General features: G+C 44.5%; 1 protein-coding gene across 4 annotated transcripts in view; it reads left to right on the plus strand.

Moving 5' to 3' along the window:
- The window catches only part of FANCI (FA complementation group I), a 714,639-nt gene that overhangs the window by 276,064 nt on the left and 413,713 nt on the right, over positions 1-24,862 (plus strand). For all 4 annotated transcript variants that reach the window (XM_069222692.1, XM_069222696.1, XM_069222693.1 and 1 more), the window contains exon 20: positions 10,415-10,516. In XM_069222692.1, coding sequence (XP_069078793.1) covers positions 10,415-10,516 — 102 coding nt within the window. The remainder of the gene's footprint in view (positions 1-10,414; positions 10,517-24,862) is intronic.

Raw genomic sequence — 24,862 nt, forward strand, 5'->3', positions numbered from 1 at the left:
CTCAAACCCCCCCCCCCCCCCCCCCCCCCCCAAGTTGAGTTTCACAACAGCCATGGGGTGGCTAAGAGTGTTGTTATGAGCGTCTGTCAATTGGTACTGCTGACCAAGTAGGTGTTGTTCAGGGTGGACCAGTTTTTCTATGACCATAGTTACACTGGCTTCTGTGTCCCTGTAGGCCTGAATCTCAACACCATTTATTAGGGGAAGTTGCTTGTACTTATCCATATTAAGGGGAAAAGCAACCAAGGTGGCCAAATCAATGGCACCTTCAGAGACTAAAACAGCCTCCGTGGTCTCCCTAACAAGACCAACCCCAACTACATGGCCAATAGTGAGCCCAGCTACACCCTTGGATTGGCTATTAGTAGTAGATTTCCCACCACCACTGCTATTACTAGGGGCACTAGAATTTGCAGCAGGGGTTGTGGTGGTGGGAGGTTTGGTGTTTTTCTTTGGGCAGCTGGAATCAGATGCCCACTGGCCTTTGACTTTACACAAATAACAACAAGGCTTTTTAGGTTGATTATTGGAAGAGGATTTAGATTTAGATCCACCCCCCCCAGAGGGTTTTTGTGGGCCTGATGAAGACTCAGTATGTTTACCTTTGTCCCCACCCTTGTCAGAAGACTTAGCATCCTTCTTCTTGCCATCCTTGTCACCCCCTGTATGAACGTTTCTGTTCACCCTTGTTCTGACCCACTTGTCTGCCTTCTTTCCCAAGTCTTGGGGAGAGGTCAGATCCGAGTCCGATAGGTAATGGTGCAACAAGTCAGACACACAGTTGTTCAGAATATGCTCTCTCAGAATAAGACTATACAGGCTTTCATAGTCAGATACCTTACTGCCATGTAACCACCCTTCCAAGGCGTTCACTGAACAGTCCACAAAATCTGTCCAGTCTTGAGAGGACTCTTTTTTTCTGGTGTCTCTGAACTTAATCCTGTATTGTTCAGTGGTTAAGCCAAATCCATCCAAGGGTGCATCCGTCAATACTGTGTAGTTGTTAGCTTTACTTTCCCTAACAGTAAGGAGCCTATCCCTACCCTTTCCAGTGAAAGATAGCCACAAAAAAGCAGCCCACTGCCTTTGAGGGACCAACTGTACCATACAGGCCCTCTGAAGTGTAGCAAACCACTTGTTATGTCATCCCCCTCCTTGTAAATCTTGTGCAGATTCCTGGAATCATGCTCTCCAACAGGATTACTATCAGGAATACTGCTGCTGCCACCATGGGGTCCTAACCCCAACCTCTGTCTTTCCTTCTCAATGTCTAGGGATTCCCTATCTAAGGCCAGCTGTTGCTGTTTAAGCTTCAGTCTGGTCTCTTCAACCCTCACTTTTTGAGTTCCCTTTCTAACAAGTTATCCTCCGGGTGGGTGGGTTGGGAATGCTTTGACACAGATGACAAATTGGAAACTTCAGAGAGGGGACCTGTCCCTAACTGTCTGGACCCTGGTAACCTAGCCTCTAGGAATAAAGGATGCCCTACTGTGATGGGAACCTCTATCGCTATCAGACCCTGATCAGAACCCTCCTCACCTTTCTCAGGGAACTCTCCTGAGTCAGATTGGGAAGTTTCTACATGTTCTAACCTCTCATTAGATGGGCCAGCCTGGTTCTGGTTATCTACAGCAAGCATGTTAAACAGAAGGGTTCTTTCCTATAGCTAAACCTCTATCTAGGCAGAGACTCCTTAAGCTCTTGTAGTTCAAAATGTCATAAGTAGCATTAACAGTTTTGAGAGTGGAATCTACCATAGACATGATAGTAAAAGGTTTAGAGATCGGGAGAAGAGAGAAAAAGTTTTAGAACTTTAGAAAGTACAAAGAAAAAACCTTTTCTAACTTTTAGAAAACTTTTAGAAGTTTTAGGAAACTTTTCAGAACTTTGTAAAAAGTTTTAGGATAGAAGAGCAAACTTTTTTGGTTAAGTGTACATACACTGAACTGTTTGGTATATGATTCTCTTATGAAAAGTACAAAATGGTAAAGCAGTTGCAAGTACTTATCCCACCGCTGCACCACCAATGTAGGAGGCTGGCCTGGCTTGTAGTGGGTACCAAAGGTACTTACACCTTGTGCCAGGTCCAGTTATCCCTTATTAGAAGAATAGAGGTGTTTCTAGCAGCTTAGACTGATAGACGGTAGCTATGGCACAGCAGCTTATGCTGAACTAGGAGACATGCAAAGCTCCTACTATACCACTTATATATCATAAGCACAATATCGTAAGAAAACACAATACATAGAGATACTAAAAATAAAGGTACTTTATTTTTATGACAATATGCCACAAGTATCTCAGTGAGTACCCTCAGTAAGAAGGTAAGTAATATACACAAGTTATAGGTACACAAACCAAAAATAGGTAAGTAAGAGTCAGAAAGGTACAAGTCAAGTTATAGATACACAAACCAAAAATAGGTAAGTAAGAGTCAGAAAAGTAATGCAAACAGTGTAGAATTACTTTCCTACACACAGTCTTTTATGTAATGTAGAAATTCTCATGCCGACATCATTCTGTCTAACAACTCAAGGCTGCTTACAAAAGAAAGCATCAATTACAGTGAATCTTTCTCCTAATGAAACGTTTTGCTGCAAAACCCAAAATTGTGAGCGTAACATAATGAACTCAAGCTAGCTGTCACCTGTAAACAGAGTTATTCTTGAATACAAAAATGTATAATGTGTTCAATACCTACACACAGCTATGGTGCATTAGGGGCACATGCGTTTTGTAAATACTTAGACCCATTAGCTGGACCCAAGCTGTACAAACCTAGGTAGAAATTATATGATAGTTACCTGCCACTGTGTAAACTATAAAACAATGTAACACACTCATTGGATGATGTCATTTAAGGTGTCATCATTGATGTCATAAATTATGTCTTAGAATATGTCCGAACATGTCATGAGTGATGTAATATCCGAGGTCATAAGCAGTGCATGGCAGGGTTGCTAAGTAAGAGTGCTGCTAACTATAACTGCTAAATTTCTGCATTTCTTTTACTTCAGGGCATTAATGTTGCTACTGAGAAATTCACCTAAATATAATTTTACATTAACCTTTGTTTTTTCAGTGAAAAAATGTATATATGATGGACCTGGCCGTTTTTGCAGGGTCATCCTCAAACTTTTTGCCTCCTCCCTCCTATTTGTTCGGACCAGTTTTTGTTGGCTTTCGGACTCTGGGCTCTTTACCACTGCTAGCCAGTGCTAAAGTGCATATGCTCTCTTTGTAAATTGTATTGTTGATTGGTTTGTCTCTGATTGGCACATTTGATTTACTAGTAAGTCCCTAGTAAAGTGTACTTGAGGTGCTCAGGGCCTGTAAATCAAATGCAACTAGCGGGCCTGCAGCACTGGTTGTGCCAACCACATAAGTAGCCCTGTAAACTTGTCTCAGAATTGCACTGCAGTGTCTGTGTGTGCAGTTTTAAGCTGCCTATTCGACCTGGCAAGTGTACCCACTTCCCAGGCCTAAACATTCCCTTTTTATACATGTAAACCACCCCTAAGGTAGGCCCTAAGTAGCCCCATGGGCAGTGTGCAGTGTATGTTAAAGGTGAGACATGTACTGATGTTTTTTACATGTCCTAACAGTGAAATACTGCCAAATTCATTTTTCGCAGTTGCAAGGGCCTATCTCTCTCATATTTTAACATGGGGGCTGCCTTTAAATATCCTTAAAGTGTAGTTTCCCTTTGAGAGCAGATAGAGATTTGGAGTTTGGGGTCTCTGAATTCACTATTTAAAAATACATATTTTCGTAAAGTTGTTTTTTAAATTGTCTGTTTGAAAATGCCACTTTTAGAACGTGGGCATTTTCTTGCTTAAACCATTCTGTGACTCTGCCTGCTTGTGTATTCCCTGTCTGGGTCAGACTGACAGTTGGGCTGTTTGTGAATCTCCACTAGACAGTGACACAAAGGGAGCTGGGGTGTAGTCTGCATATCCTGATGAGCCATCTGGGCTAGAGTAGAGGGAGGAGTGGTTACTTACACCTGAAAGGGCTTTGTTGGCCCTTACACAATGCAGCCTCCAACCCCATGGTGTGCGCCTGGAGCCATGTCTGGGCAAGGCAGGATCCTTTAAACAACAGAGACTTTCCTTTGAAGTTTGCCTTCTTCAGAGGCAGAAAGGATTATAAGTAGTGGACCCAAACCCCCAGATTTTCAGATTTGCTTCTGGAACCAAAAGGAACCTCTGCCAAGGAGAAGATCTGAAGAGCTGATGAGACGTGCTGCCTGTGACTGTGCTTTGTTGGGCTGTTCTGCAGTTGCTGCTTCTGCCTGCGGAAGGGGACAAAAACTGGACTTTATGGTATATGCCTGCTTGTGAAGAATCTCCAAGGGCTTGGACTGAGCTTTCCTCCTGTTTTGAAGGCTCAGGCATCAAAGACTTCCTCTGCCAGAATCTGGACTGTCTGCTGAGACTCCTGCCCTGCCAAGTGGTGCCCTATCCAGTCCCTGGGCCTTTGAAAGGTGAAGCTGGTAGAACAAGGATGGAAATCCACGCACAGGGAGCCGTGCAGGGAAAAGTGTGATGCACCACCTGCAACACGGCTGTAAAAACAACACGCCACCTGCCTTACGGCTGACTTCAAAGCATCACCTGCATTGCGGCTGGAGAAACGACGCAACACCCGCTTGCGGCTGCTGCTGAAAACAATGCAAATACCACGCAGCACGGTTTTCCATCACCGTTCGGTCAGGTTTCTCACACATTGTTGCTGGACGTCAAGGTCATCATGAATCTGCGTGGATCCGAGGTGCCCTGCCCAGAAATCGCCGCATCGCTCTCTTGCGGGAGAGAAAAACTACGCATCGCCTACCCCTCCAGAGAAGAAATGACGCACGGCCTCACTTGTGAGTAAGTAATCAACATATCGCTATCTTTTCTGACACACGCTCGCCCGTGCAGCTTTATTTTTTACGCAAACCAGGTACTTTGTGTAACAACAACTTTTCCATTGTTTTCTATGGAGTAAGATTCTATTATTTTGAAAATTCATAACTTTACTTGTGTATGTTGGATTCTTTTCTTTTTGTCTTGTTTGATCTATATAAATATTGCCTATTTTTCTAAACTGGTGTGGTGTCAATTTTGTAGTGTTTTCACTGTATTACAGTGTTTGGTAGTACAAATACTTTATACATTGCCTTTGAGATAAGCCTGATTGCTTGTGCCAAGCTACCAAGGGGATGAGCAGGGGGTCATCTTAAGTGAGTATCTCCTTTCCCCTGACTAGAGTGAGGGTCCCTGCTTGAACATAGTGCAAACTGACTGCCAACCAGAGACCCCATTTCTAACATTGGTGATCAGCGGTGAGGATTGAACTTGTATTTGTATGTGACATACAGTGATTGTGTACACTACTGTTTTTATTGCAGACCATTATGCAACCACATACTATATTTTCCTCTTATGTTCTCTGTGGTCCTCCTGGAGGTATTGTGACTTTTTGGACTCTGGTTTTTGGGTGCACCTGTGAGGCATTTGCAGAATGGAAGTCAACTTCTTCCACCTGGAGATCTATACATTGAGGGAGCTAAAAGTTTTCTGCAAGGAAAGAGGGCTGGCTGTGAAGAGAAGGTCCCAAAAGTGGGCTCTGGAGACAGCTCTGTTTCAGAATGAGATGAAACGCTGGGAAGCAACCATACTAGATGATTCTAAGGAAGAGGACTATTCTGATGAGGAGGGCAGTGGCCCTGAAAGGGAACCAGAGAGAGAGGGATGACTCCTAGCTCAGGAGCAGTAGATGAGAGCTCTTGATGCAGAGCTAGAGAGAAAGCTGAGGCTGAAAGAGCCTTAGCCAAGGAAAAATAAATATTTGTAGCTCATGAACTGAGCTATGAAGGGCTGCAGATGGTGGCAGCAGAAGTCTTATGTCCAGTACTGAAGAAGTGCACATGCCCAGAGACTTGGTGCCCATCTTGAACGAGGGGATGAGATCCAGCAAGAGGTTGAGCGGTATGAGGTAGCTCCAGTGGGGTGCAGGGTCCCTGAGGTGGATTGGGTAACTGGAATGGGGAGTCATATTCCTAGTGGTGGGAGGGACACTCTACTGACTCTAGGTGACAGTGAGAGGGGTTCCCCCCAGGTAGAAGTTCTGGTTTGGACTGTGGAGACACACCAGAATAGTGTGGGTTGAGTGTTGGGGACAGTCACATACTGTCTAAGGAGGGTGATGTGGGGTACTTTTTCAAGGCTGAGGCACTGGATGGTGAGGTGAAGGGTAGTTTGGTTACCTCATGTGAGGGGCTGTGTGATGTTCTTTCTGGAGAGCATATATCCAGCCCTTTCCAAAGCTACACCAACACCAGATAGAGTGTGAGTTATCTGACCCCAAGGAACTTGCACTGGAGGCAGACCTCTGGATGAGTAGCAGAGTCTGAAGAGGCATTTGGGGTTGCTCCTAAAGGGCGTGTCTTAGGTATTTCCCAGCCAGGTGAGGCGGGGAAGGCTTGCAGTGTCTCAGGTAGGTCCCAGTGTAGGGGGATGGGTGAGGGATCCCATGTCCAGTCTCAGAGGAGAGGGAATGGGGGTGAGCTGAGTCCCAGGATGCCCGCGATCCAGTCCCAGAACCTGGAGGGTTCTATGAGTGAAAACCAGGAGGGGAACCTAGCCTGAATCATAGGGCCATCTGCTGGGAGGGATCCCGTACTGTCAGGAGAAATTGGTGGGGGGGGCTGCCATCAGCGCCCCACCAGTTCTGGTGTGTGGCAGTACCACTCCTAGTGAGTGGGTGCAGAAGTCGGGTTGAGATGGGGTTACGGGCACCAGGGGTCAGCACTGAGGTCAGACCCTACCCCCCCCCCCCCCTCCCCCCCACCCCCCCAAATGACCTTGGTGATACCATGTTTGGGATGAGGGATGATCTAAGCTCTGCCAGATTCTAGTGCAGCCCTTATGGAAAGTGTTTCCCTTGTGGGGGGTAGGTGTGCTCCCCAGGATGTACTGGATTGCCAGGCAGTGGTCCAGTCTGATTGTACAGACCCTAGGCTGGAGGGTCAGGTGCAGGGGTTAAACTCTGACCTGATGGTGGGCGGCGGAGGGTTGACCAATCACCCTCCCCCCACCCCCCCACCCCCCGGTGTGACCTCTAGGGGTACTCTCCAAGTGGGGGGAGTGCAGAAACCAGGGAGTAGGGGCAGGGGAGGGAGAGACTCACCCCTGACTCCATTTTAATCCAAGGGTACAGACCCTGGGTTGAAGGGCCAGGTTTGGTGTGTCCCACCTGACCTGAAGGGAGGGGCCACTGCTATCAGTGCCCCAACAATGTTGGATTCAGTGGGGGGGCACTCCTAGTGGAGGGGTGCAGGACCCCAGAAGGTGGGGTAGGGGGCCCGAAGCCAAAGCCACACCCCTGACCCCGGTCCAACCTGAGGGTACAGACCCCAAGTTGGAAGACCAGTTGCAGGTTAACATCCCTGCACTGGTGGAAGAATTGTGCAGGTTTGCTTCTACAAACGCCCTGACAATCCTGGTCTCTGGGGGTGCGGCACTTTGGGGGAGGGTACAGAGCCCCAGAGGGGAGGACCAGGGTCAGGCTGCCATCCCTGACCTGGTGAAAGGGAGAGTGGTCAGAGGGTGCCAGGCACCTGGGACTACAACCCCCCCCCCCCCCCAACTCTCCACAGTCACAGTGGTCAGAGAGCCTTGAAAGGCCTGGTGCCTGCCTCTCACCCCGACAGCTATCAGTGGCCACTGTGGCTTGCTGTCCTTGGGTCAAGCAACCAAGGGGGTGAGCAGTCAGTATCTACCTTGCCCTGACTAGAGTGAGGGTCCCTGCTTTGACAGAGTGCAAACTGACTATCAACCAGAGGCCCCATTTTATAAAATAGCCCTTTCACCTATGGAAATAGAAAGTGATATTAGGTGGGTGTCCTCTTTGTTCTGAGAAGTTATAAAATAAGTATCTTCTAGTCTTAATCTCTGCTGTGGTGAAAAACATGTTGGCAAGCAATGATAATATACTTAACACTGGCAAATACAACAAAATGAAATAATGAAGAAAATTGCGAAATCAGTTTGAAAAGAACAGTTTAATCTTATATTATTCTGTCATTGTGAGACAATGTACAAAACCGTCATGCTTTCCCATAACCTGCTTTGTGTGACTACATCCTTTGCCTTCTTTCCAGGTCCAGGTCCATAGGCAAATGAATCCTATTGTGTGCTCATCCGTCATAAAGTCTCTTAGCATACGGATTCTCCACTCTACCAGAAAAAATAGTTTTTATACTGCTTAGCACAAACCAAAAACAGACAGTGTTAATTTCCCAATATGTTTATGAAGATAAAACATGAGAATTGTACATGTATACGACATAGTGTTAGCAATGAGGGTTCTGTTTCCCAGAGCACCATACTGCGAAGCAAAAGCAAGGATACTAAATGAATACGTACATGTTGTACTACTCAAGTTTTGTAAAAGCATTATAAAGCTGCAGGAAAAGCAGGGGTAACAAGAGGTAGAGTTCACTTGGTTTTGCTGGTGTAAGCAATCATGTTCTTCACATGCGGAAAGATGATAAATGTATTTGTTTTAAGTGTAATGCTCTTATTTGCCTGTCTATCTCTGAATCATCAAACAAGTGGCTCTGTTGCCGTGGCAAAGTGCAACAGAACCAGGGGTACCTTTTCTTGTTTTCCTCGTAAGCTCAAAGACATCCAATCAAAGCCATCATTCATGAAAACTCTTGCAAGGGTGGTATCAGAGTACAACATATTCACCAATGGCATGAAAACTCCCAAACACACATTTAAGGTAAGTAATATTTAATTGAAATACTTGCCTTTTTGGCGACTTGTTTTGATGCAACTACCATTATACCAGGATCTGAATCTGCATGGTCCACAAGTCCATTGGGACCCTCGGTAGAGAAATTGTCAATGCAACCTCACAGTGTCATGAAACCAGACATAGGAGGCCTATGACACAATGTAACTGCTGTTCGTCTGTACTTGGTGCCCGCTTGTTCTGGGGGGAATATTATAATCGTGGCACACCACTCTGCCACATAACACAATCAGTTGGATCACAATGGGACCTAAGGGCTCCGCAAGTGGATCACCAGCCTGCTTCTGGCCAATAGCAGTGCGGATAACAGCGCTGCTCCAACTGTAATTTATCTATGTAAATGTCTGCTACTTGTCTGCAGTATTCCTGCACTCTGGGACACTGCCATGTATGATGGTGATAGGTCATATCACTGTCCACATTTGGGGCACAGCGAGGGATAGCAGGTCAACTTAATTAAGTAGTCAACCGCCATCGATTCAGTGGTATTACAAAATGAGCTTTAGGTGTATATATTTTTATCAAACTTGTGACTGAAACTTCCTATGTGATAACTATAATATCTTTTTAAAATCCTAACCTTCATGACCCTTGCTAAGAGTGTACCTGGCCTTTTCTCTTCACCATATCACCGAGCAGTGACTTTGCTTCTCATTAATCTAGTTTCACTGAATGCTACTTCTCTAAATTAATCAATTTCCATCCTAAACTTTGTGAATGTGTACTTGGAGTCGTGTTGAGCCTGTGTATTTAGGTTTCTAAGTCGTTACGCCTTTTCCTGGGGAGTCTGGGTACAATGCAAACACCTCTAAAAAAACACTTTATTATTCTTGGGTAGCTTTACACCAAGATGATCTGCCTGTACCAAAAGCCCCTTAGTATGCTAAGCAGCCCACAGTGCACCTCAGTAGCATCATGACCCATTAAATATTGTATATCCTTTAGCGTTTTATCTTATTGGCATACCTGGCCCTCCCTGCCTCCCACCCTTTAGTGGGCATCCTTCTAACAGTAACCTACTTTATGATCGTTATTCAGGATTCATACCTTTCAGAGGAACACAGGTGCGCAGACAAACATCCCTTGTTGAAGACCATCGTGGCAAACTGATACTTCTTAAACTCCTTAAGTCTTGTGTTATGGTAGATCTTGAAATATTGTTCACATGGTTACGAATGTGGATCAGAATTTCAGATTCTGTCCTAGATCAGATCATATGATTGTTTCAAAGCCTTAGCTAAAAAATAAAAGGTGAGACAGAAAAATCCTTTTGAATGAGAGTTTTGGTGAGTACCTTGCAGCTTTGTTCTATGACCTCCCTTCAGTTCAATGAGCATACATGTTTCTTGGCATAAGTAATGGAACTACATCATTTGCAATTGCAGATTGTTAGTGCACAACACCACAGTCCATCTCAAGCAAGTCGGGAGCTACCTTCCGAAGATGGTTTTGTGGAGGCAGCATTCTTGTGAGGAGCAGTCTCACGTGGGCATTTGGTGGTGGAAGGGAAGTGGGGAGGGCGATTCAGTGCAATACATAACACTGAGAGTTAACATTGTGACAATTAAATTTCAAATAAGCCCCTTTCTTGATCTTCTTTGTCTAGTTGAAGCGGTACTTTGAACCAAAGCCAGACCTTTTGCCACCCCTGAAACTTGAGGCATGCATAGCAGCTCAAGGAGACCAGATCTTTTTGCAAGAACCACTGGTAAGGATTTGGTACTTTCTTCTAATCTCCCAAATCATGTTTATTTCTCTCTTAAATCAGTGTGATGTATTACCATATTAAACATGGGTTCAGTTTTATGTTTAATTCACAAATGACGGAATAGTTATAGTAGATCCACTTGGTTAATGAAATCTGGTAATGAGGTAATTGTTTTTATTGTACATTTCATCTGCTCCTTTTCTCTCTGAATGGTTTGCAATTACGTTTTACGTAATTTTACGTACCTTCTAATACTATCAAGGCTGGAATGAATGAGAGACTAATGATGATTAAACCTGTTTCTCATTTATTGAGGTGTGGAGATGATAGAATATATTGCAGTCTTGGTAGAAAATTATACCACGATCTGTAGGCTGACCTTTTTTAATATCTCTACGTGGTACTTTTGTTCAAGCTTTTCATTAACTCCGAAGAGAAAGCACATTCCTTCTTTGATGGCACACAAGTGTACATCTGGATTTCCAAAACTGTCTTGCAAGTACTCGGGCTTCTAGCTAGGAGGAAGTGCTGAATCCACATTAGTCAGCTTCAGATAACTAATGTTACATCAGAATGTATTATTGTTTGGCGAACAGCAATCGAAGATCGTTTCATATCCCTACATTGCTGAACCATAGTTAAATACTGGATTTCATGTTTGACTGAAATATGCTAGTGGATCGCCAGATGTGCAAAATAGTGGGCAACTGTTTATGCCAATTGAAAAACTCAAAGCCTAGCCTCTCCCTGTTGCCTTTTAAACACAAAGGACCATGTTCATGAAAAACTTATAAGTACAGATGACAATTTACATCTCTACAAGAATGTACTTACATGTTTTTTTCTGTTTGCAAACATTCACAGACGTACACGTGGAAAGCTGTGCCTTGAGGCTTTTTTATTGCCGAGGTTCATGCTTGAATTTCACTTCCTCGAGAACACAGTATAAAACAGACTTTCCCACCTGCAGGGCTATCTCTTTTAGATCTTCACTAAGTTTGGCATCAAGAGACCTCTAGCAAGGTAGTGTGTGCCTTATAAGTGCTGATATCCAACTATTATCATTGTTGTGCCATTACAGAGCGGACCGACCATATGCAAACTAATCTCATCTCCATGCCAGGTGGACCAGTGGAACTAGAATTCTAGACCATCCCAAGTGTGCTTAAACCGCGTTCTCACTCAGAAATATGGTTGATGCTGCATTCAGCACAGATCTGTCACTTAAAGATACCTTTTTGATAAGCAAAATGCAGCCTATAGAAATGCCTGAATTAATTGTGTTCGACTGAATGGCATGTCATTTTGATTTTTTTAGCTTATTATGCGATTAGGCGATGCACTCAAGTATATGTGAGTTAGTCTTGTTGAACCCTTGAAGGGACAGTCCAGTCTCAACTGCACAAAAATGGCAGAGTGCTTGATGAAGCAGTTGTAATTTCTTCCATTAGTACATCCATAAATAACGATTGTTTTTGACATTTTAGTGATAGTCAAGTAACTCTAGAAGAGAACCAGTGCAGGACACAATGAAGTCTTGTATTCTTGGGTGGTGCATAATTAAGCTCAAGTAGTTATTGTGATGGTAATTGCACTCCCTTTGTCCATTCCCTTGATGGATCACTATTTATTTCTATTCCACTTACAATTGACTATTGGAACCTGCGACCTGATTCCAATTTGAGATCATTTTAGTTTCTGATAGAGACTTCTAACTGCAGATTCCTCATTTTAGAATATCCTCCAGGTGTCACACTGGATCTGAAAAATTGTGAGCAGTACCTCCTCATACCTGTACGGGGTGTTCAGCCCCGCATTGTAAGTAATGTCACGGTGCCCATATAGGTGCCTCTCAGGAGCACTGACATTAGGTTCTTTCTTTCTGTGCCAACAGCGTGAATGTGGAGAGCTGCCTTGGTCATTTTGTCACCTCCAGGTTTTTACGTTTTGCCAACATTTTTGAGCTTTTGCTCCCAGTCTGCTAGAGATATGTCTCCTGCAAAACCTTCAGGGTTCAAGCCATGTGGTGATTGCTACAGGCAGATGTCTAAGTCTGATCCCCACTTGGTCTGTCTGAGGTGTAGGAAGCTGGCTCTGTATTTACTATATCAAAATGAGGTATAGTGTACACAGAGTCCAGTGGATCCCCAGAGGTTTAACAGAGGCAAAAGTAGATAATACTAATGCTCTCTTTTGTGGTAGTGTGGTCGAGCAGTTAGGCTTATCAGAGGGTAGTGCAAAGCATTTGTTGTACACACAGTCAAGAAATGAGCCACACACTCAATGACTAACTCCAGGCCAATGTTTTTATATAGCAAAAATATACTTTGTTACTTTATTTCTAGAACCCAAAAAGATCTTAGTTGTGGGTAAGTACAGCTGTACGTTTGTATCAATCTTATATATCAAATGTACTATTTTTAGGTTGTGCAGATAAAACAGTTTTTAAGTAAGTAACACTTCTCAGTTTCAAAAGTAAACACCGTGCAATTTCTCATAGGAAGCAATGCAATCCCAGGGGAGAAAAAGTGTTAACACAGTTTACAGGTAAGTACTTGACTTATGGTCCCAGTCTGCGTGGGTTTGGATGTCTATAGGTCAAAGTTCAAGTTGACCCCAAAAGTGCACCACCAGCAATAGAGGGCCGGCCGGGTGGAGAGGTCAAAGTTGGTGTTGGGCTTTTAGTGGAATCCTATGGATACTGGGGGCACTCCCAGAGAAACAGGTTGCAGGTAAGTGCCCGTGGCTCCAGGGCACAGACCTGGGGGGTTTAGATGAGCCCTGGGGGGCTACAGCTCAGCACCTAACACACAACCTCAGTAGCATAGGAGCGGCCGGGTGCAGGGTGAAAACACAGCATTGGGCTCCCAATGCTTTTCAATGGGGGAACCCGGGTCAGAAAGATGCTGAAGGCTTGGGTCCAGGGATTCGGTTGCTGAAAACCAAAGACTGGACAAGTAGGAGAGGAGCCCGCTGGACTTTGCTGTACCATCAGTCGGATTCCCGAAGGCCAGGGGGCTGCAGATGCAGGCGCACCTTTGGCCATTGGGGATCTTCGTCGGATCTGTTCGTGGTCAGGGGGTCCTCTGGATTTAGGCTGCAGGTGTTGTCGTGTTGGCCAGGAGGGGGTCAGCCCAGGGTGGACTCGAGGTCGGAATTGCTTGGGGAGTTTTTCTGGACTGGTGGGCCACCTGGACTTGGGCCATGGGCGAAGTGTGCAGGGTGGGCAGGACTTGCGTATCCAGGGAGGCTCTGGAGTCCTTTTGGGAGGTTTCTTGTGTGGACAGGGCCGCTGTCCTCAGGAGTTCTTGGTCCTCTGGTGGGCAGGCAGTCCTCTGGGGGTTTGTAGGGGTTGCTGGTCCTGCAGAATGCGTCATCTTTTTGTACCAGGAGTCTTGAAGCTGCAGACAGACCAGGAGGGCTGGGGCCAAGTCAGTTGTCATCTGAAGTCTTCACTGTTGGGGTCTTCAGTCCTTCTTCTTCTTTTTGAGGTCGCCAGGAATCTGAAAAGCAAGGTTCACAGGTTCCACTAAATACTAGATTTAGGGGCGTTACAGGGGTCAGAGGGCAGTAGCAAATGGCTACTGTCCCTGATGGTGGCTATACCGTTCCTGTGCCCACTCCCTTTTGGGGAGGGGGGCATATTACTAACCCATTTGGCATCCTCCAAAGTAAGATGGGGGATTCTGCCATTAGGGGTTCACCTCATCTCTGGGTACTGTAGTGAATCCTAGTTTGTTTTAATGGGATAACAGGAGTTAGCTTAGCCATTGGCTTGCGGACTTGTGCCCCCATCCCTAGTGACTTATAACCTACTTAGCTTGCTGTGTCTTAGTCCATTTCATTATTTAATTCTTCTAAGATGGCTGCCTTGTTTATAGTTAGGCCACTTGTTATGATTTGAATTATCAGTGCCACTGCGTTAAGGCTTTAAAATCAAGTGACAAAGACAAACAAACTGTAGGTGTTCACATTTATGGACTTTCTCTCTTCATGCTTTCGAGGGAATTGTTTATATTAATTACCGCCCCAAGCATGCCGTTATCTATTGTTTGGGAACACACCTACGTCAGGGGTCCAAGTAGATCTGTATAAATACATCACACTTTAGACAGATAATCAGAGGGATTCCGACCAGAGGGCATCGCCACCATCACTGATATCGATGCTGCACGTCGTCTTGACGCTGATTCAGTCTTCGTGTTCCTGTGGAGTCTGAGATAGAGACCTCATTCTAAGGTAACAAGGGTTGGGGGCTCCTCTCATGGACATGGCATTGGCAGATTAGGTTTAACATACCCAGCTCTCCTTTAGTTAGGAGGTTAGGCCTATCATGATAGGGTATTAGGACATATTATACACTTTGTCTTTTCATGTTATTGCAAGATGATGGGGGTCTTTGTAATAATGACTCTTGTCTTTACAATTCTGTTCCTTGCACTATTCATTGCAGCCCATGCAACTTATCACTGATTGCAGTTGTGTTAAATAAAACTATTGAAACTAGTAAACTATTGAAACTTTACTGCATCTTCGTTATTGCCTGTGTTTGGATGAGACATAATATATCTGTGAGAGAGGGGTAATCTCCGTTTAACCACGACACTCCCTGAGATGTAATACTCTCGAGTTCATGCGTAAAGGCTGCCACAAATCACCTTTTACTATTTGGGTTTTGGTGAGGTGCTGCTAGTGAGCCGGAAGGGTTGGGACGACAGCTGCGACTTGTTGTAGGATAGGCATAGTCGCCTACAAACATAAGTACTGTCATCCTTAAACCAGCAGTCTTGCCCAGAGCAAGAGTCCAAACTACGACATGGTGCCACCAACGATGGTGTTTAGGCACTAATTTACGGATACCCTGATTATCACTGTCTCACAGACAACAGGTACCCTAAGTACCATCAAACGTAGACATCTGTGGACTTTGGGAAGATCCTCCTCAGCTGAAAAGGTAACACCTGATTAGGCTGTAGGTTGTTCGAGCTCGAACTCATAAACGGACTTTACTCCCCATTTGGTGTTCCATTTCTCTGACCAATTTTACAAATATGGCTAACGCCATAGAAATTCCTGAGAATGCTAGACAAGCATTAACACGACACCTATTAGTGCATGGCCTTACAGAAGAGGGCGGGGATGTTACTCTCATAATAGAAGCTAATGAAGCATAACAAACAGAAACATTTTACTGTTGGGTCACCTTTCCTGAGGTGAACCAAAGAACACATACATTCCACACATTCGAAATTGCAAACGTACCTCAACGGTACCAAGCATACCAGTATCATGAAATATCGCTCACATATCAAGAGCATCAGAACTGGTTTGAAGGCACCCTACCACATGTATTACAAAGAGTGGGACAAGGTCCTTTAAGTAATGATGGACCAACGTGGCCTATGTTTGCCACATACTCACCACACCCAGGCACCCAAAATTTGCAAATAGCAGATCTACGAAATTTATATAATGAATTAGTAACACTTTATAGATGACTAGTCCAGTTCGTAATGCGAACTTTGAACACAACACCAACGTGTCCAGCTCTACCAGCACCTGGTGGATACCAATTGGCTACTGGGATTAATCCACAAACAGTGCAAACTATCATGGGTAACATACCCACAGAACGAGAGAAAATTCAGTTCTGGATAGCCCAGAAAACAAATCAGCCGGAAGCTGTGTTTCCCCATACGGGACCACAGGAAAAACATAGACTTCTCACAATGTGCTTGCCCTTCGGGATGGTCCCCTCGGTGGATGCACCACATGGGGTACAGTCTTCTCTGCTATATATACTACCACACATGGTACCCCGACACTTGCTAACACCAACGTGTCCAGCTCCACCAGCACCTGGTGGATACCAATTGGCTACTGGGATTAATCCACAAACAGTGCAAACTATCATGGGTAACATACCCACAGAACGAGAGAATATTCCGTTCTGGATAGCCCAGAAAAGAAATCAGCTGGAAGCTGTGTTTCCCCATACGGGACCACAGGAAAAACATAGACTTCTCCCAATGTGCTTGCCCTTCGGGATAGTCCCCTCTGTGGATGCACCACATGGGGTACAGTCTTTGCTGCTATATATACTACCACACATGGTACCCCGACACTTGCCAATTTACCGGAAGTGTTAAAACAAATACAGAATGAGCACAGGCTGCACCAGCCTTAGATTTGGGGATGAAATTAATGCGTAACTTTGACGCAGTTTCCTCAATAATACTCAGTAACGTTAAAGGGGAAGCGGTAGCACTGGCTGTACGCCAGCGTCCCGAGAAACTCCACAATTGGAACAGGAGAGACAGCTACCAAAAATAATTTCCGACACCTATACTAGTATCGGGCGGGATAGTTTGGGAGCCAAACCAAAGAAGTTGGAATTACAAAGTACCACCCTTGAGGAAGGTACAAAGCAGGCACGAGGGCTCTAAAAAGGCTGGGAAAAACAAAAAGAATTTAAGGATAGACGTAATAAGAGAGCTGATTCTCCACACCCAGAGAACTCCGCAAGGAGATACAATCTCAGAAATAGGGAAAATATAAAAACTCTTGATAGATATACTGATTCACGTCCTCTGGTTCCTTTCAGGACGCACCGTATAGACGTAGCAAGAGAGGGGGCTGTCCTGATCGACGTCCTGAATACGTGAAACAAAAGAAAGACTTAACACAGTCTACAGTCAAAAAAGAAGAAAAGACTCCTCAGCAGAAGCCACAGTTTAAAAAGAAAAAGGTGGCAGCACTGTCAGTTAAAGATGCCAGTACACTTGAGAACATTGTTGAAGAACAAGACATGGGCAGTGACACTGTTAGACACTGCAGCAGAGGTCACGATATGTCGCCAGAGTCTGAAAGATCATCTGGATGTGACAGCAACTACCGATTTTATTGCAGTTGAGACTGCGGACGGCCGCTTTCTCCCACCGACAGGGTATATGATTTCAAAATTCAAATAGAGGGAGACGTAGAGCGCACCATTGGTGTGATATTCTGGGATGAACTTACTAGTGATATCCTGGTGCTTGAAAGAGACTGGCCACCTGAGCACGTCCGTAAGCTCCAACATGGGGAAGATGTCAGTTTGCCTTCTTTCTCTAGTCTTGATCCAGAAGCAGAAAAACAAGCCTATGCTGTTGAATGGGCTTTAGCGCAGGCACCTGCATTATACCGCAATCATGTAGGTTGGGACAAGGACTCTCCTTGTTATGAAATTCCTATTAGGTCTACACCCCAACCTCAGCCACAATATCCTGTTAAACATGAAGCAAAAGCTCCGGTGAGGGAGATCCTCACTCAGCTCGAGAGGGAGTAATTGAGCCCTGTACATCTGCAATGAATAACCCATTATTCCCCGTTGCAAAATCAGACCATTCCGATAGAATAGTCATAGATTACAGACATTTAAATAGTCATACACGTACACATGTTATACAAAACTCAAATAGCACGGCATTAATAAACAATATAGTGCGTAAAAAATATAAAACAGCGTTAGATATTTCTAATAGGTTTTTCTGCCAGAAGTTAGCATATGAAAGTCGGGACCTGAGTGCATTCTCATTTGACTCACAAAAATGCTTTTGCTGTTTACCCCAATGCTATAAAAACAGTCCAGGGCTATTCTAAGCCTGTGTAACATCATTATTACATGATATTGATCCCGAGGCGTTATCCTACGTGGATGACATATATCTCACGGACGACGACCTCAACATTCATCTTGTAAGGGTCGATTGGATCATTTTGGGATTTGCAGGCCTCAGATACAAATTCAACTTTAAGAAAAGTAAGATTGCCTTTCACAGTGTATTGTTCCTGGGATACGAGCTGTCGAACGAGGGGAAGAGCCTGGCCCTGCACTTTCTTGAGAAATGTGCACAATTGCACCCTCCTAACACTCTCAAGAAACTACAGTCATTACTTGGTTTCTTCAGCTTTGGCAGAGCATACTTTCCAGACTATGCACAGCACATCAAGCCACTTTGACGTGATACTGGCAAACTTTTCTAGCAGACACTGGACAGTTGAACACACACGCATCCCTAGGGAATTGCAACAGGACATGCTAGAAGCTAAACACTTGCACACATGTGACAATAAAACGAATTTGGTCATCAGAGTAATTGCTGGTGCTATTGGATTTACTTATGTCACCTTCAATGAAGGCGACACAGTACCCATAGCATATAAATCACATTTATACTCAAATGCAGAACAACGTTTTGCACCTACAGAAAAGATTCTGACTGCAGTTCAAATGGCTGTCATAAAGGAGAGGCCACTTGCCCAAGGGAAACGCATTATTGACGTTACACCGGTGCCAGCCTTAGAGGCTGTCACTAAAGCAAGCGTTGTCCCTGACAGCCACTGATGTTGATTACATCTTTGATCCAAAACTTCAGACAAAAGAGTTTCTCCAGTATGAACAGGAGTACCCCGCTCCTCTAAATATCTTGCCACTTGACAGATACCATACTGTCATCTACACTGATGGTTCAGCGGAACCAGCTGTAGGTACCAAACATCAATACTCAGCCGCTTGCGCAGCTGTGAGCGGTGTGATGGAAGATGGAGTCTTCCACCCTCACAACACCTACACACAGACCCTAGGGGACTGCACAGCTCAGTTGGCTGAACTTAAAGCTTTTATATTAGCGCTAGAACACACAGAGCCAGGATGCCTGACTTTAATAGTCTGCAACTCATACTACTGCGTCCAGTCATACAATGATTATCTTAATCATTAGAAGCTGAACGGGTTTAGAGATTCCAAAGGGAACACCATAAAATACAAAACATTTTAGGGGAGGGTGGCTGATCTTAAGGATAAGCTACAGTTTGTCCATGTAGTACATACATTGGGGCATCAACGTGTAGGAGTACACATTATCGGCAACACTTTGGCTGATGAAGCAGCCAAATCTGCAGTAGCTACAGCTTCTGTGGCTGCAGTGACTCATTCTCAGACGAGACTGGATAATGACATACTGACTGCCGTGAAAGCTTTGGCTGAAGGCAAGTCCCTCCCGAAAGGTTACCCTATAAATTATTCTTATCATATCAGTGCACAGAATGTTGCCTACGCAACAATTCCTGGGGTTGGAAATCGAGTGATCCCCAACGAAGACCAGAGATTAGATCTAGTAAAAGCAGCGCATGAGGGTGTCGCTTCTGCGCATGCTGGTATTTCGGCCACAATAACACTCTTACAGAAACACTTCTGGTGGCCTGGTCTATGCAGACGGACAAAAAAGTACGTCCTTTGTTGTGACATTTGCCAGCAAATAAAAGGCTCCAATATCAAACGCCCACCACAGACATACCTCTTAGTGTCCAGCAGGCCACTACAATGTGTGTACCTGGACCATTGTGGTCCACTCCAACCTGATGGTGCATACAAATACATCTTAGTCGCTGTAGATTCTTGTTCTAGATTACTGTGGGTATGGCCGCAGCGGTTGGCTGGCGCTCAAACTGTTTATAAAAGACTTGCTGATCTTTATCGGTACATATGCGGTTGCAGCATTCCATTCGGACCAGGGCCCTGCATTTGCCTCTAAGGCATTCAGGGACACCATGGGGATGATGGGTGTTGAACTCCATTACTCCTCACCATACCATCCAGAGGGAAATTCGGTTGTGGAGAGGTGGAACCGTGATCTAAAGCAGTCCTTAACAGCTTGAGTATTAGGTTCAGGCCGCAGTTGGCTTCATCACCTGTATGGCGTCCAGAGAGCACTGAATTATCTGCCAAGACGCCCCTTGGGGGGACGCACTCCTTATGAGGTTCTCTTTGGGATACCTATTCATATCCCACATCTTGATGGCTCTGGTTTGGTGGCAGCAGAAACACCATTTGACATAAATGAACGTCTCACTGTCTTACAGGAGCTTCAGCAATTTCGTGATGATAAATCATCTATCAGTGCTGCCACCTTAGGAATAAGGGATTTAGCAAAAACCTCAACTGGCTGGGTTCCTAAAGTTGGGGATCTGGTTCGTGAGAAGATCGCTGTGAAGAAGGAATTCGGTCCTTCATACAGAGCACCTGTCCCGGTCTTGGGAATTCAAGGTACCAGAACTGTCGTCTTACCACCACTGCCTGACTCCAGAACAAACAGATTCATTTCCATTGATGACGTCAAAGTTCACAATGTGGCCGATCCTTCACAGTAGACCAAGAGGTCCCTTCGCTAGTTACCAATCCCCTCTCACTACCCAACAGGACATACCTCTACATAGTAGAATGAACAACACTACTACGGACTGTGCAACAATGTCCAACGCTGTCACAGAGACCTCCTCGAACATGGGGAGGGCGGAAAACGAACTCTTGCTAGTTCCAGTTACCACTTCAATGACAACACCTGTCCAAGATTTGGCTGTTTTTTACGCCAACACTACATGGACTGATGACGCGGTCTATCATGAGCCTCCACATGAAGTGGACCAATCTATGCGTAATGCACAGGCTCCAGCATTTGCAGAGACTACCTCTGGCTATTTCGTAGACATTGATGATTTTTCTTCAGACTCATCCACTATTATGATTGACAATGTTTCGTAAACACGTAAGCTGTTTCAGTGGCTTAAAGAGAACCATTTCATTTACCCATGGAACTATTTATGGTTCTGATTAACATTTACTGAATTATTGTTTTGGGTTGGTTTTGTGACTGTGGTCTTTTTTGCTTATAAATGGTCATTACATTCCTGAAAGCTCATCTGTCGAGCCTGTGGATGAAGTCTTAACTCCATATCATTCCTCACATAAGGTCCGAAGAGACTTGTCCCTTGTGAACATTTCAGCAATACCGATTTCTGATGGGATTGTGTGGGACAATGTTCCCTTTGATATATACGGGCCTACTGAGGTCATTCAAATTCCATATGTGTTCAAAATATCTATGACAGATGTGGTTACACCTGATGTTGTATCTGATGATTGGGATGTCCAAACAGTTGATTCCATGATAACTGAAATGAAAGACTATTCCATATTTGAAAGTGATGATGTAGATGGACATACAATGCATTATGGGGAAATGTTCTTTTACAACAATTGGGGACATTACTACCTACACTGTGCCACTTGACACAGGCCAGTATTGAACTATACACAGTGGGAACACTGTTCAACACCACCAGTGGGGAGTCCAAAACACTATACAGATAAATTTACATATTTCACTTGGCATGACACAAAAAATGCGGAGTCATATTATTTCAAGTTACCTCCGTCACAAATTCGGAAAATTTTGCTAACAAACACGAAACTGATTTATTCAGATGCCTTTGTTTCTCGACTCGCAGTTGAAGGTTACGAATACTGGAAGAGCACTATTGACTTAAAAAGTGTATGGGGAACACAAGATTGGCAAATACAGGGTAGGAAAGCTTTGTTTAGAGCATGCCTAATTCCTGTGCAAATGATCTTTTTAAATGATACCATTCAATAGACATCCTGTCTGGGGTTAGCAAAAATGAAAGACATGAACACGCCCAATATCCCCACACCGGCGAAGTTTAATGATTGGAAATATTTCCTTAATATTACAGAGGAAATGCTAGACGCAATGGTTTAGGCTGGTACCTATAATTCTTCACTTTTCAATCCTGGCGGGTGGTTAATATGGCCAACAGACACCAATAGATGTCGAGCATGTTTTTTTAACTCTTCAGGGGGTTTTACAGTTAAAAGGCTAGACCCTCGCTTTGTATCAAGTCAACACACAGGTATAGTTACAACATACAGTGTGGGTAAACTGTGCCAACAATGGGTACAGACTAACACGTTAGCCGCGGTTAAAAAACATCTTAACATTCTTTCTGAAAATGTAGACCTGCAGGATTTTCTGCTAGGTCCTAGGAAACAGCGCTCTAAAAGGTTCCTGTATGCTATGAATAATGAAATATGGAAACTCTAGCAGATGGAAGCTGCTGCGTGTTTGAGGCAATTAGATAAGGAAAACTTAGAGAAGGCTTTAGCAGTTGTCGACAACGGCATGAATACTCTGTCCAGCAGGATTTATTCACTATCCAACATCGTGTTGTCTGCTATTGATATCATTCAGACAGACATGTCCCGTTTATATCATGGACAAACTCAGCTGCATTCCATCATGCAGCTAGGTTGGACATTACAGACACTGAAAAATGGCCGCATTCCATGGAAGTATATTAACGGTAGTGAACTGTTTACTGCTTTTAATCTTTCCAGGGAACAGCAGACAATGGCTAAAAGGGAAGCTAGTTTCACCATGCTTCATATTGAAAAGTTAGATAAGTTGCCCTTCACGGTAGCAGAGAGTCCTTCAACAATTTGGCTCCTACATGTCATAATCAATTTGCCCATTTCAACCTTTTGTTTCTCAAATTGCTTGAAACATCTTGCAGTGGGCAGGTTCGAGCAACTAGTCGATAGCTATATTAAGGAGGAGTGGGAGCTGCCCTTTGATTATAAATGTTTGAACGGCGAAACAGAGGTTTTTCTAAGCGGAAGCGAATGTGAGACTACTGTTAGTCATTCAATGATATGTAAGCAGGTGTCCCTTCACGGCCTTTGCAATGTCGAGGTCACAAACTTGGCCTGTTTTCTGAAGGGTACTCCTGTTCCCGTCTCTTTGATTAGACCGGTATTTCATGTACTTTCCAATGGAAGCTATGTGGTACTGAGCGATCAAAGTTGTTGCGGCATGCGACCAGGAATTGCCTACGCAATCTCGGTCTCGAAGGTAGTTACGTGTTGCGGACATGTTTTATTCCCCCCACACAAGAGATAAAAGTATCTGACATGTGGCTCCACATAGATACTATTAATGTAAATTATGACAAGCTCAGCAGACTAAAGGCGCTACTGTTTCAAAAACAGGTCGCGTTGACATCCGCCAGAGAGACTTATGCTCTCCAGATAGCGAGATCATCAGCCGAGATACAATCCCTATTAAATACCAACTTCCCCAAGCACTTTGGAGAACTGGTATACAGAATATTTAATGCTTCGAGCACTGCTGGGATTGTCCATTTCTTTAAGGCTGTCGGGTCTAGATTCGTGTCCATCTTCCAGACTGTTTTCAGAGTCATCCCATCAGCCATCCATTCACTCTTTTCAAGCGTGTTTGGCGGTTTTCCGATTATTTTGGCATTGATTGGCGGACTACTACTGCTATTTCTTCTGATTCGCAGTGGTTGTTTCTTTCCAGCTACGCAGAGCAGTGGAGCTGCTTCCACCAACTCAACTGTGCCGTGAACGCATGGTTCGGATCTTTGATGCCTCCTTGCTGGTGGAATTGGAGCGTGATTGGTCGTTGTCATTCCGGCCACTTCCCTGGTGCGTACAACCAGTTTTTCGCTGCGTGTGGTGCCTCTTCGAACACCTGCCTATGGTGTGTCTTGCTGCTGCACCAGCATCTCCTCTGGACCAAGAACTGCTGATGTCCCCGATGAGGGTTCATTCACGGTCGTGCCCCTTGAGACTAAGGCTGCTCCGCGAGGCCACTTATAAGCCTTCGGTTCTAATATCTACTATGGAAAATGGCACTGCTGCAGATGGACCTGCACAAGAGACTGACACTCACTACTGCTCTGTGGATCTGTTTGCCCGCCTGGTGATCGATCTGACATCTGACGATGTGGACCCATTCTTGAGGTCCTTGATTGGTGACTTCGATAACACTCTTCGGGATCATGACTATAGCAAATCATTTGATGAAGTTGCTTGCCATTCCCGATTCAAAATATGCATTCAAATTGCCTTTACTTTGGCCTGCTGTGCTTGTCATGGTTGACATTAAATTTCTCTGTATGTATTTTTTACTATTTTCAATTACTACCTTTTAACCAATTTTTTTAACGTTTTTAGCTAGTTTTTATGCTTTTAGCTTTTTAGTCCAGAGCAATTTTAGCATTTGGATTCATTCACCTTTGGTGGCGTCCAGTTATGGCATCATACTTGTTACGGCAAGGGGGAGGGTGTAGTGAATCCTAGTTTGTTTTAATGGGATAACAGGAGTTAGCTTAGCCATTGGCTTGCGGACTTGTGCCCCCGTCACCTAGTGACTTTTAACCTACTTAGCTTGCTCTGTCTTAGCCTATTTAATTATTTAATTCTTCTAAGATGGCTGCCTTGTTTATAGTTAGGCCACTTGTTATGATTTGCATTATCACTGCCACCGTGTTAAGGCGTCAAAATCAAGTGACGAAGACAAGCAAACTGTAGGTGTTCACATTTAGGGACTTTCCCTCCTCATGCTTTCGAGGGAATTGTTTATATTAATTACCGCACCAAGCATGGCGTTATCTGTTGTTTGGGACCACACCTACATCAGGGTT

Source organism: Pleurodeles waltl, chromosome 3_1 (genome assembly GCF_031143425.1).
Source record: "Pleurodeles waltl isolate 20211129_DDA chromosome 3_1, aPleWal1.hap1.20221129, whole genome shotgun sequence".
Taxonomy (NCBI): Eukaryota; Metazoa; Chordata; class Amphibia; order Caudata; family Salamandridae; genus Pleurodeles; species Pleurodeles waltl.